Source organism: Antennarius striatus, chromosome 3 (assembly GCF_040054535.1).
Source record: "Antennarius striatus isolate MH-2024 chromosome 3, ASM4005453v1, whole genome shotgun sequence".
NCBI lineage: Eukaryota > Metazoa > Chordata > Actinopteri > Lophiiformes > Antennariidae > Antennarius > Antennarius striatus.
Window position 1 is genome coordinate 29,388,516 of NC_090778.1, and position 13,118 is coordinate 29,401,633.

General features: G+C 54.0%; 3 protein-coding genes across 5 annotated transcripts; 2 read left to right on the top strand and 1 right to left on the bottom strand.

Moving 5' to 3' along the window:
* Window positions 1-547: 547 nt before the first annotated feature.
* Window positions 548-1,979, bottom strand: lsm1 (LSM1, U6 small nuclear RNA associated). 2 transcript variants are annotated; one of them, XM_068311739.1, is made up of 4 exons: window positions 1,724-1,916; window positions 1,547-1,615; window positions 1,349-1,464; window positions 548-839 (listed from the first exon to the last, which is right to left on the bottom strand). In XM_068311739.1, exons 1-4 carry the CDS (start codon window positions 1,767-1,769, stop codon window positions 669-671), a joined length of 402 nt encoding a protein of 133 aa, XP_068167840.1. In that variant the 5' UTR covers window positions 1,770-1,916; the 3' UTR covers window positions 548-668. The 2 variants fall into 2 exon arrangements, with proteins under 2 accessions (XP_068167840.1, XP_068167841.1); XM_068311740.1 differs by lacking the exon at window positions 1,547-1,615 and having other exon boundaries at window positions 1,724-1,979.
* A 142-nt stretch (window positions 1,980-2,121) lies between these two features.
* On the top strand, window positions 2,122-7,418 carry bag4 (BCL2 associated athanogene 4). 2 transcript variants are annotated; one of them, XM_068311738.1, is made up of 5 exons: window positions 2,122-2,273; window positions 5,335-5,445; window positions 5,575-5,742; window positions 5,820-6,092; window positions 6,263-7,418. In XM_068311738.1, the coding sequence occupies exons 1-5, from the start codon at window positions 2,271-2,273 to the stop codon at window positions 6,713-6,715; spliced, it is 1,008 nt and encodes a 335-aa protein (XP_068167839.1). In that variant the 5' UTR covers window positions 2,122-2,270; the 3' UTR covers window positions 6,716-7,418. The 2 variants fall into 2 exon arrangements, with proteins under 2 accessions (XP_068167839.1, XP_068167838.1); XM_068311737.1 differs by lacking the exon at window positions 2,122-2,273 and adding an exon at window positions 2,822-3,152.
* Window positions 7,419-8,180: 762 nt separating this feature from the next.
* LOC137592525 (dual specificity protein phosphatase 26-like) lies at window positions 8,181-9,977 on the top strand. The gene is made up of 3 exons (XM_068310787.1): window positions 8,181-9,054; window positions 9,272-9,483; window positions 9,555-9,977. Exons 1-3 carry the CDS (start codon window positions 8,876-8,878, stop codon window positions 9,746-9,748), a joined length of 585 nt encoding a protein of 194 aa, XP_068166888.1. The 5' UTR covers window positions 8,181-8,875; the 3' UTR covers window positions 9,749-9,977.
* Window positions 9,978-13,118: the final 3,141 nt, after the last annotated feature.

Genomic DNA, 13,118 nt, shown 5'->3' on the forward strand with positions numbered 1-13,118 from the left:
GCTGAAGCCCCCCCGTTGAAGATGGTATGAGGATTATTTTATCATCACCCCCCCACGCCCCGTCTTCTTCGTTGGTGCAGACGGCTTTCTGTTGAACGCGTCACGGTGTGCTTTTATTTTGAAGCGAACCCGGAAGTCCGTCTCTCACCTTTCCAGAAACTCACCGTCTACCGGCAGGTCAGGGCCACGCCCCCTGAAGCCACCCCGATTGGCCGACCAGCATCATGTGACCAGGATCAAACCTGATGGGTCACCAGAACCAGAACACGACAGCATCTCGATCCGCCTGATGCTGATGTCATCAGGTCGTCTAGTCCAATCAGACGCCAGCAGGAACAGGGTAACGCCTCAAATCACGAGGAACCAGCGGGATTGGAACCCTGTAGAGGCCCCGCCCCCCAACACGTCACCGGGCGGCGCCGGGGGTCATTGACCCGACACAAATGACGTGACAACAATGTTTCCATGGTAACAACTCAGTTTAATGCGGCGCGGCGCCATCAGGCCCAAATCAAACATCAGCGGGTCGGGGGGGGGGCGGGTTGGGTGACGCCCACCTCCAACAAAGCAAAGGAAATTCCCCGGCGGCGTCCGGGCCTGCAGGACGCGCCCTGGTGGCCAACAAAAGAAAAGTGGGTCCGTTCAGGCGGGGGGCGGGACGCCCCCCCTCAGTACTCGTCCAGGTTGTCGGGGCGGGGCACGGACAGCCCCCGGTCCTTCAGAACCTGCATCTTGACCCGGTCCGTCTCCTGCCGGGTCTGCTGCTGCAGCCGCTGCTCCTCCAGGATCTCCTCGATGGACACCTGCTGCAGGGGGGCCTGGCTGGGCCGCTCCGTGTCCTGGGGGGGACACATCATGTCACAGGCTAAATGGGCTGGTCTACAGGGGTCCGGTCCTGTGGGGGCCCGGTTTGTGTCACACATCTCCCAAACCACCCCTTCACCCCACCCGGACCAGAATCCCCCCCCCCCTGTTCAGATGGGGACGCTCAGGAGCCGGTCTCCTGCAGGCCTCAGAAGGGGGGCGGTCTTAGGTCAGGGGGCGTGTCCTCAGCGGACCGACCCCTGACCCCCCCAGGTCCAAATGCAGGGATTTAAACTCAGTTGTTAGGGGTCTGGTTCTGTGTCGACCCGGTCAGACCGACCCGAGACGGGACAGTGGCTCCAGGATCCGGGGGGAGGGGCGGCCCAGAACCATTACAACATGACCCGGTGTCTGGACCGGAACCGGTCCTCCTGCTCCGGTACCGGTCCACCAGGAGGAGGACCGCTGATGAAGGACAGGGGCTGCTTCAACACGTGACACACTAACGGGACCCGACACCCCCCCCCCCCGGTACCAGACTCACGATCTCTCCGAGCAGAACCACGTTCTCCCCCCTCACGATGAAGATCCCTCTGGGGATGTCCCCGAACTTCTGGCCCACGTGGATCCGCTCCACCGTCTGGTGGAACACCAGGTTGGCTGCGGAGGACAGGAGAGGGTTAACGGGCCCCGCCCGGTCCGGTCCGGTCGGGCCGCTCACCGGAACCGAGCCGGGCTTTACCGAACTGGTCGATGCTCCTCAGGTACCCGATCAGCGTCCGGCCGTCCCGGAGCAGCACCAGGTGCTTCTCTGGGGGGGAACCACAACACGACGGGTCAGAACACCGAGCCGCCGGACCCCCCGGACCCCCCGGACCCCCCCGGACCCCCCGGACCCCCCCGGACCCCCCCGACTCACTGTCGATGTCGTCGATGAGGCTGGCCGTCCCCGGTACGTAGTTCATGGTGCTTCCGTGTCGGGAACGAGCTGTTTAGTCTTGTGATGACGTCACTGAACCGGAAGCCTCTTTATGCAAGTCCGGGACAAACTTCCGGTAGATGTCCCGCCCCCTCGGCTCTGTTTCCGTCAGGAACATTCATGTTCCTGACGGAAACAGAGATCGATTCAAATATCGATTCCTGTGAAACCGACACCGATAACCGCTGCTTGTTGGTTCTGTTCTTCTAAGACGCGTTCTGATTGGTCCACAACGCTTCCTGCGGCTCACGTGACACCAGAGCCCATTCTGGTTCCGGTTCCGGTGTGTGTCCGCGGTGCAGCGGGGCCTTAAAGGGACCGGACCGACTTCCGGCTCGGTGTCGGTCCGTCGCTTCCTGCTTCCGTGTCGTTAGCAGCGCGAGCCTCCGGCTGGACGATGGACGGAAGGACGCGCGCGTGGGCTCGAGCTTAGCCGGTGCTACGTCACGTCTGACCTGAGATCCGGAACCCGCGCGGGACCGACAGCATGGTGAGGGGGGGTCACTCATCCCGGACGCGTTAGCCGGTTAGCTGGCGTCACGTGAGCGCTCTGTTCATGCTAGCCGGACGGCTAACGCAGCTAACAGCTAGCTGCTGTGACGTAACAGAGCGGCACGAGCCTCTGACCTCCCGGTGGACGTGACGGGATTTCAACACGAGTTACGTAACCGTGTGAAAGCCCCTCCCCCCGTGAGCAGCGCGTGAGCCGGTGCCGGTTTGTTGTGTTTGTGTTGTTTGTTGTTTGTGTTGTTTGTTGTTTGTGTTGTTTGTTGTGTTGTTTGTGTTGTTTGTTGTTTGTGTTGTTTGTGTTGTTTGTTGTGTTGTTTGTGTTGTTTGTTGTTTGTGTTGTTTGTTGTTTGTGTTGTTTGTGTTGTTTGTTGTTTGTGTTGTTTGTTGTGTTGTTTGTGTTGTTTGTTGTTTGTGTTGTTTGTTGTGTTGTTTGTGTTGTTTGTGTTGTTTGTTGTTTCTGTTGTTTGTGTTGTTTGTTGTGTTGTTTGTGTTGTTTGTGTTGTTTATTGTTTGTGTTGTTTATTGTTTGTGTTGTTTGTTGTTTGTGTTGTGTGTGTTGTTTGTTGTGTTGTTTGTGTTGTTTATTTGGTTTATTTTGTGGGACACGTTACTGTAACACGTCACTCCTCCGTCACACGGACAACACCGTGTCCACAGAGGGCTGACGGGAGGAGCCTTCAGGTTTGTGACCCCCCCTGAACCAACACACGTCTGTTTACAACATGTTGTCAACAACATGAAGTGTCTCCCACCAGTTCACACAGCGGGTTCTGACAGACCTTCATACCCTGGTCCACCTCCAGACATTAGCCTTCACCCTGGAGCAGAACCACGTCTACATTCGTCCTGGAACAACAAGGTTTGTGACCATCAGACGGTCAAAGGGAGTTGACCTCCAGTGTTCTCCACCAGAGGACAGTGATCACCTTCACCTCCTCCAGCAGACGGTGTTCATACTAGAAACATATCGGTAGAAGGATGCTGAGTTCTGAACTGCCAGGCAGGAGGCCTAGAGGAAGACCAAAGAGGAGGTTTATGGATGTAGTGAAAGAGGACATGAAGGTAGTTGGTGTGAGAGAAGAGGATGAGAAGACAGGGTTAGATGGAGGACACTGATTGGCTGTGGAGACCCTGAAGGGAAAAGCCTGGAGGAGGAGAAGAAGAAGTCCATGTTTCTGACGTTGGTGATGTTGAATGGGTTTTCTACTGTTCCATGTAGTACTTGGAGTGTCCAAAGTTCCATTTTGGTCAGACGGGGTATGGTCCACAAAATCGGTTTTCAACTCCAAACTATCCTGATCAGCTGTTCTCTGCATCAGATCTTTCATGTCTTCAGACTGCAGAGGTGGCTGTTCCCTGCTGGGTTGGAGTTACAGAGGATTTATCAGGTCAGACCTTATTGGTCGAATTTCCCCAGTTCTTCCACATTTTTGATCACTGTCGTTTTCATCATAAAGCTCCTTTGTTCTGATGAAGATCCTGTAGGTGTTGGTCCAGGTGTCGGTCCGGGTGTCGGTCCGGGTGTCGGTCCGGGTGTCGGTCCGGGTGTCGGTCCGGGTGTCGGTCCGGGTGTCGGTCCGGGTGTCGGTCCAGGTGTAGGTCCAGGTGTCGGTCCAGGTGTAGGTCCAGGTGTTGTCCATCAGCCCATTCTTCTTCAGCTGTTGAGCTCTTTTAGCGATATCAGCATTCTCTTTGGTGAGGTTCTCAGTGACGTCTGTTCCTTTCATTTTAATCCTTGTTTCAAAAGAGCAATTTTGTACTTGCGATTTAGGAATTTCATCAGCACAGCAGGTGGTCTTTTACCTCCAGATGGTAGTGGGTGACACGTCTTGATCGGGTCCGGATTGATATTAATCTCCTGATCCCTCAGTTGAGAACTCACCTGTTGTTCCACTGACTTCTAATCAGTGCTGTGTTCAGTTCCCCCCCCCCTCTGGCCACAGCAGGAGGGGGATTCCTTGGCTGAAGTTTGATTCCAGTGATGATCACATTGAGTCCAAAGCTTTGTTCACATTCCTCCGTTCTTTGTTGTTCTTGCTCTAAGACAACCATTCTTCGTCTGTTTCTTCCAACTTCTTGTCGCGGCCACTGCTGACGTGACTAAAGTCGTTCCCTAACTCATCCACAGACGAGGCCGTCGCTCCAGGGTTCTGTCCAGGGTTCTGTCCAGGGTTCTGTCCAGGGTTCTGTCCAGGGTTCTGTCCAGGGTTCTGTCCAGGGTTCTGTCCAGGGTTCTGTCCAGGGTTCTGTCGTTGTCCTCCCGTTTCGCTCTACCTCATCATTCTGGAGAAAATCAGTTCTTGTTTGTGTTGTTTGTGTTTTGTTGGGTTTGTGTTGTGTGTGTTGTTTGTGTTGTTTGTTTGTTGTGTTTGTGTTGTTTGTTGTGTTTGTTGTGTTTGTTTGTTGTGTTTGTTTGTTGTGTGTGTTTGTTGTGTTTGTGTTGTTTGTGTTTGTTGTGTTTGTGTTGTTTGTGTTGTTTGTTGTTTGTGTTGTTGTGTTTGTGTTGTTTGTATTTGTTGTGTTTGTGTTGTTTGTGTTGTTTGTGTTGTTTGTTTGTGTTGTTTGTTGTGTTTGTGATGTTTGTTGTGTTTGTTTGTTGTGTTTGTTTGTTGTGTGTGTTGTTTGTTGTGTGTGTGTTGTTTGTTGCGTTTGTGTGTGTTGTTTGTTGTTTGTGTTGTTGTTTGTGTTGTTTGTTGTGTTTGTGTTGTTTGTTGTGTTTGTTGTGTTTGTGTTGTTTGTTGTGTTGTTTGTGTTGTTTGTTTGTGATGTTTGTTGTGTTTGTTGTTTGTGTTTGTTACGTGTGGTTTTTTTGTGTTTGTGTTGTTTGTTGGTTTTGTGATGTTTGTTGTGTTTGTTTGTTGTGTTTGTGTTGTTTGTTGCTGTTTGTGTTGTTGTTTGTGTTGTTTGTTGTGAAACACCAGCGGACGTGTGCGTCACTGTTTTTGGTGTTTACCTGTAAAAACAGGTGATGATGGACCCGAATCACAATGTCCCGCTGACCCGGCCCCCCCGTGTCCTAACATGTCTGTTGTTGTCCTCAGGATGCCCCCCAGTACCCAGGATACCCCCCCCAGTACTGGTACCCCCAGACCCACAACTCAGGACACTATGAGAGCTTCCAGTCCGGGTCAGAGGGTCAGTTCAACCCCCAGGTACACACACACACACACACACACACACACACACACACACACACACACACACACACACACACACACACACACACACACACACACACACACACACACACACACACACACTTTCTGTCGGGTGTGTTTCAGGTGTTACCCGGGTCGTACCCCCCCAGCAGCTTCCACCCGTCCAACCCGTTCTACTGCGCCGACCCCCAGAGGGGGGGTCCGGGCTCTTTTCCCAGCCAGGGGGGCCCCACCGAGCAGAGTGGGGGGGCGTCTGGGCAGCATCACTATCCTGGCCCCCCCTGCCCAGGGGTGAGCTCACACCACACACACCCCGCCACTTCCTGTCCATCACACACACTGACTGGTTGCTCCCCCCCCCCCCGCAGGGTGCAGGGTTCCCTGCCGGGCCTTACCCCCACTACCCGGACAGCAGTCACGCCATGCCTCCGAACCCCCCCTACCCTACGGGCCCGCCCCTCCACCCCAGCCCTCAGGTGGAGGCGTGGCCTCAATCGGGGGGGTACGCCTCCCCACAGCAGCAGTGGCAGCCGGGCCAGCAGCCCCCCACCCAGAACCACTACGGAGCTCCTGTCCGACCTGCGCACCCCCCCGCGTGGCCGGGGACCGGAACAGGGGCGCCCCCTCCGTACCAGCCCAAGGTAGGAACTGTTACCGCGGCGACGCGTTACACCCAAAACCCCCCAGGGGTGACAGTGGTGCTTGTTTCGAGACCCCCCCCCCCCCCGATTGTAGTTCTGACCTGGGTCAGCATTGGTGAACTGCCCCCCACCTTGATGTCTGTGTGTGTCCCCCCCCACCCCCCCCGCAGGACCACCAGCACCATCGGGCTCCTCATGTGGGACCCAAACCCAGACCCACCCCCTCCCAAAAACCCTCCAATGGAAAACCTGCAGAGATAAGTGCACCCCCCCAGATGTACAACCAGACCCGACGAGGAGAGCCCCACCCTTCAGCAGGTGAGCCCCCAGCGCAGGCTCCGCCCCCTGGTGGCCCGGGCCCGCGGGCCCCCAGCCCCCCCCCGGGGCTGGCGGTGGTGCAGCAGGTCCTGGGGAGGGTGCAGCTGCTGCAGGAGGACGTGGACGAGTTCGTGGGCAGGAAGTCGGACCGGGGGTACCGCGTCCTGGAGGAGCTGCTGACCAAAGAGCTGCTGCTATTGGACGCCGTGGAGACGGGGGGGCGGGACTCCGTCCGCCACGCCCGCAGGGAGGGGGTCCAGAGGATCCAGGCCATTCTGGACCGGCTGGAGAAGAAGGCCTTCTGAAGGACCAGGGGCCATCCAATCAGATTCCTCCTCCAGGAGGCCCCCACCACCACCAAAAAAGGCTCCGGAATCAGGGGCGTGGCCTAAGCCCCGCCTCCCAGGTGAACGTTGCTGTCACATGACTTGATGTACATATCCAGAGCGTCCCGCCGCCCTTCGACGTCATGCTGTCTACACCGCAAAGCAGGGCGGGGCCACAGGGCGGGGCCACAGGTGGAGGTGGTCCAGACTGTCGTCATGCTGCCCCTGAGGATTATGGGTCGCAGATCCTTCGTCTAACTTTGTTACCTGTTTGCATGTATGTCCTCAGAGCCCCACCCTCACCTGTCCTCAGAGCCCCGCCCTCACCTGTCCTCAGAGCCCCGCCCTCACCTGTCCTCAGAGCCCCGCCCTCACCTGTCCTCAGAGCCCCGCCCTCACCTGTCCTCAGAGCCCCTCCCTCACCTGTCCTCAGAGCCCCTCCCTCACCTGTCCTCAGAGCCCCGCCCTCACCTGTCCTCAGAGCCCCTCCCTCACCTGTCCTCAGAGCCCCGCCCTCACCTGTCCTCAGAGCCCCTCCCTCACCTGTCCTCAGAGCCCCGCCCTCACAGACTCGTTTCTTCACTTCCTGTCCAAAGTGTCAGAAGCTCCGCCTGCTGGTGGACGATGATGTCACAAGTCTGTTAGGGGATGCCCTCTGCTACTGGGGGGGGTCGGGGTATACAGCTACTGGGGGGGGTCGGGGTATACAGCTACTGGGGGGGGTCGGGGTATACAGCTACTGGGGGGGGTCGGGGTATACAGCTACTGGGGGGGGTCGGGGTATACAGCTACTGGGGGGTCGGGGTATACAGCTACTGGGGGGTCGGATTCTGAGTCTTTTTTTCAGTTACATAAACGACATAAAGCATCGTTACGTCTGGCTCCTCCTCCTCTTCTTCTTCCTCTTCCTCCTCCCCTTCTCTTCCTCCTCTTCCTCCTCTTCCTCTTCCTCTTCCTCCTCTTCCTACTCCTCCTCCTCTTCCTCTTCCTCCTCTTCCTCCTCCTCTTCATCCTCCTCCTCTTCCTCCTCCTCTTCATCCTCCTCATCTTCCTCCTCTTCCTCCTCCTCTTCCTCCTCTTCCTACTCCTCCTCTTCCTCCTCCTCTTCCTCCTCTTCCTACTCCTCCTCTTCCTCTTCCTCTTCCTCCTCTTCCTCCTCCTCTTCATCCTCCTCATCTTCCTCCTCTTCCTCCTCCTCTTCCTCCTCCTCTTCCTCCTCTTCCTCCTCTTCCTACTCCTCCTCCTCCTCCTCCTCTTCCTCCTCCACATGGAAGTTGGCTCCTGTTCCTTCCTAACACTTCCTGTTAGTCGCCCCCGTCTCTGCAGACCCTCCATGACTTCCAAATGTGTTTGCAGATCAGCTCAAACTACTGTGGGGGGGTCAGTTTGGGATGTGTCACCTGTTTGTGGGGGTGGGGGTGGGGGTGGGGGGCTGGACCAGGGTTACAGACGTGTCACATTTCAGATGATTTTATGAGTCAAAATAAAGGAGCTCAAAGCTTTGCATGAAAAGGAGACGCGTGTCCTGTGTTCACTTCCTGTGTTCACTTCCTGTGTTCACTTCCTGTGTTCACTTCCTGTGTTCACTTCCTGTGTTCACTTCCTGTGTTCACTTCCTGTGTTCACTTCCTGTGTTCACTTCCTGTGTTCACTTCCTGTGTTCACTTCCTGTGTTCACTTCCTGTGTTCACTTCCTGTGTTCACTTCCTGTGTTCACTTCCTGTGTTCACTTCCTGTGTTCACTTCCTGTGTTCACTTCCTGTGTTCACTTCCTGTGTTCACTTCCTGTTTCCAACTCCAGCTGCACTGGGAGAGACTAGAAAGACGAAGGTTTTCAGCCAGGGGGGCTGTGATCGTCAGAGGACTCTTTCATGAGGATCGATTTAAAGATTCAGGGTCAACGATCCTCTGGTCAGAGGCTCCAGATTCCTGCTGTAGCAGCTGCTACACAGCCGGCCCCCCTGCCCCCTCCTGATCCCCCCAGCCCCCACTATTCTGCTAGCTACAGATCCTTAAATAGGATGCTTCTATTTTGAGGAACATTGGTTGGACCTCATCTGATGGTGGTAGCCTGACGACTGTGTGGTGGGTGAACCTCAAGCTGCCGTCCCGCCAACACCCCCCTGAAGAGGGACACCGATGTCTTACAGGTCCAGACTTCCTGCATCCTGGAAGGACCAACCTCCTCCCCGCACAGTGGAGGTGGACCTGAGCTCACCTGGACTAGCCGTGGTTGAGTTGGAGCAACTCCTGCTGACGGGCAAAGCCATCATCAGCCATGCAGACGAGGTGTGGCCGGGGCTTTACATTGGTGACCGGTGAGTCCACAGAACCCCCCCAGAGACCTGACAGGAACCAGGTGGACCTGAAGACGGAGCTGATCCTGGCTTTGGTTTCAGCTCTGCTCTGGCCTCCAGCGACCGGAGGCGTGGCCACGCGTCTGAGGGTTCTTCATGTGTTCATACGTCCGGCGTTGTCCCCATGACGCTGTTGGGTGCAGACGGTTCTCCAGCAAACGGTTCTCTGTGTTCTCAGGTGCAGTGCAGAGAACCGGGACGCTCTCCGCTCTCATGGAGTCACTCGCGTTCTGAACGCGGCCCACCAGAGAGGCTCCGCCCAGCCAGAGGCGTACGAGGGTCTGGGGATCGCCTACATGGGCGTGGAGGCCCAGGACTCTTGTGGGTTCGATTTGAGCGTCAGCTTCCACACCGCGGCCGACTTCATCCACGGCGCCCTGAGCAGAGGAGGTGGGTGGAGCTGCAGACGGTCACGTGACCGCCACACCCACATCACACTTCAGTGTTTGTCTGGTTCTCAGGTCGGGTGTTGGTGCACTGCCAGGTGGGCGTGAGCCGGTCCGCCACCCTGGTGCTGGCCTACCTGATGCTGAAGCAGAAGCTGACCCTGGTGGAGGCCGTCTGTGCTGTGAAGGAGAACCGCGGGGTTCTCCCCAACCGGGGGTTCCTGAGACAGCTCCTCAAACTGGACCGCCAGCTGTTTGGAGCACACTGACCCCCAACACCGGTCCACAACACAACCACCCCCAACAACACCCCCCTGTTCCTGTGCTACTGCACAGACAGACCGGTAGATTGATAGATCCATCCTTCATTGATCCCAAAGGATTCCTACGGTTCATCAAGGGGGGAGACAGACTCCACGACAGGAAGAGACAAAGAACACCCTGTGGTGCACCTCAGGTGTGTTTCTGAGAACTCCATCGTTTGTCCCAAAAGCTCATAGTTAGGTGGGTGGGTGGGTAGTTAGGGGGGTAGGTGGGTAGTTAGGGAGGTAGGTGGGTAGTTAGGGGGGTAGGTGGGTAGTTAGGGGGGTAGGTGGGTAGTTAGGGGGGTAGGTGGGTAGTTAGGGAGGTAGGTGGGTAGTTAGGGGGGTAGGTGGGTAGTTAGGGGGGTAGGTGGGTAGTTAGGGAGGTAGGTGGGTAGTTAGGGGGGTAGGTGGGTAGTTAGGGGGGTAGGTGGGTAGTTAGGGGGGTAGGTGGGTAGTTAGGTGGGTGGTTGGGTAGTTAGGGGGGTAGGTGGGTAGTTAGGGGGGTAGGTGGGTAGTTAGGTGGGTGGTTGGGTAGTTAGGGGGGTAGGTGGGTAGTTAGGGGGGTAGGTGGGTAGTTAGGTGGGTGGTTGGGTAGTTAGGGGGGTAGGTGGGTAGTTAGGGGGGTAGGTGGGTGAGCGAGCAGATCAAAGGTCAGTGAGGTCCTGATCATTGTTCTGGTCTTTGGAAGCGTCACAGGTCCCAGCAGGGTTCCCTAGGGTTCCCTAGGGTTCCCTGTGCTGCTGCTCTGCTCATTGACACGACATGTAGTCACGTTACCTCGACTGTATTCAAACACTGAATCACACCAGAGCCCTCCAACCCGAGAGCAAACATGAAGCAACAGTGGCCAGGAAAACCTCCCCATTGGGAAGAAACCTGGAGCAGATCCTGACTCTCTGGTGGGGGGGGGGGTCCTCTGCCTGGGTAGCAAAGAAATAGAAGATCTAGAGGTATGGGGGTAGAGGTAGAGTCAGAGTGTCTGACAGCTCAAAGAGAGCCAGCGTCCATCAGAGTTACCACAGGTGTGTTGTAAATATCTATCTACAACGACCCCCCTCAGATGAGAGGGGTCATGAGTCCTGAGTCACAGCGTCCGCCCCTCGGGGACAAATAAAGTTTTTTGAATAGAATTCAGCTGCAGAGACTTCAGGGATGTGGGGGCTGCTTTCCAGAACCTGAGAGAAGGAACTCCCTCAGCAGTCTGGGTCTCACCTCATCTGAGTTACCTTGTTTTCTCCATCTATCATCTGCTGCCCCCTGCAGGCGATCACTTAATTCCCTTCACCTGCCTTCCCCCCCACCTGCAGCCCATCTCCTCGTCAGTCTCCAGCCTTTATAAAGCAGCGCAGCCCCCAGGCCTGATGGGTTGTTTGGTGTTTGTCCTGACGCTCCAGCGCTGGTTACCTGTAGTGATGTCATGTAATCTGAATACCTGTGTGTTTGTGTGTGTGTGTGATTTACATAAAAGGATTAGGATTAGAAATAAACCAGGTCTATTGTGAGATTAAAGTCAGAAGACTGTCTTGTTGGACTCGTGATACTGAGCCTATTGCAGCTCGACTGTTAGTGGTTTTTATGGAATAAGAATCTTTTAATCCACATCCTGATGCAGCGGTTCCTCTACTTATGAACGTCTCTTCATACAAAACTTTCTACTTACTAAACGCCTCAACAGCAAAATATTGCCTCTAGTTACGAAAGAAATTTCGACTTACCTAAGGTAAAAATACAGTTTGGGCTGATACTCGCAGCTCCCACAGGTTCCTGAACGCAACATTCTCATAGCTGCTCTGCCATTGGCTATTACCTAGCATCCTGGCATCCCATTGGCTCAGAGGGACCTCTGTGTGGAGCTAGATAGGTGTCTATGCAGCGTCCTCGTCATTCAGCCCTCGACCCCTGAGGTGTTCTGATAGTTTTAGGTAAATATATTAACTTTTAGAGTATTCACTATGGACCCCAAGAAAGTGACGGAGAAAAGAGGAAAAGAAAAGACGGAGAAAAGGGTTTTTTTGTCCGTACAAACAAATCAAGAGATGATAGAAAAGCCTGAAAAAGGGATGCGTTTGGTTGATCTCACCAAAGAATATGGCCGTAATGCATCTACAATCACCACGTTATTAAAACTAAAGGAAGTTTAAGGAGTTTAAGGCGTCGTGTGGGTGGTTGGAGAAGTTCAGAAGGAGGACTGGAATTCACTCTGTTGTTCATGGGGGGGCAAGAGGGCATGAACCAAAGAGGGCAAAAAACAATGAGGACAGCAGTTAAAAGGTTAATGACCATCATTTTATTCTTTGTTTTTTACGTTATGCACAACTCTCATTTATTGTGTAATAATCTAATCGTAACATGTATTTGTTACATGTTTTGATGCATTTTGATGCTTTATACAATTTCCTCCGGGATTAATAAAGTATCTATAAAACATTTATGTCTGAATTTTGGGGGCTTGGAACGGATTAGGACATTTGCATGGAAAACACCATGTGTTGGAGACTTTCTTATTGCGTGAGCTAAATGACAGATCCTGTTCAAGATGACACCTAGGTTTCATACCTCAGTAGTAGCTCCTAAGGAGGTGCTGTCCAGAGCAGTATGAGCTTGAGTGAATTTGTTTGACCTTTCTTTTGCCCAAAATACTAACCTCAGTCTCCATGGTGTTAATCAACAGAACATTTTGTGTCATCCATGATCTGATCTCATTCAGACACATTTCTAATTTAACTTTTTCATGAGCATTATCAAGTTTGAAATTAAAGTACAGCTGGGTGTCATCAGCATAGTAATGAACAACAACGTTATGCTTTCTAACAAGGTTAACAAGTGGCAGCTTGTAAATGTCAAACAGTTTAGGTCTGAGAACGGACCGTCGTGGTGCTCCGTAGGGAACTGTGACGCTCTGATGAGCTATTATTTACATGAACGTTAGCCGTAGCCGTATCCTGCTGTTGCTGCTCTTGTAGTGGTTCTAATTTTTTTTTTAGTAATCTGGACACCTTTGAGTTTAGGCAGAGACTTTAATTCCTTTCATGCAGAACTTCTTCAGATTTTTCATCAGAAACAATTAAACTAGCGTCAACCGACCGAATTAATGTCCCTCGACCGAATGACAGAACCAGAAGTGCTCGAGCCGGGTTGAGTCCATCAACCCTCTCTGTGATGACTGGGGATGCGCTCCTCCAGGTAACATGAACAACATCAACTTTTATATATAACAAGTCCCAGTGATGAACCCGCTGGGTGCCCACCTGCACTTCTCACTGAGGTGAGCGCTGCTTCCCGCTCTACAAAATAAAAGCACGTATTTCCTTCACAGAAACCAGCCCCCCCCCCC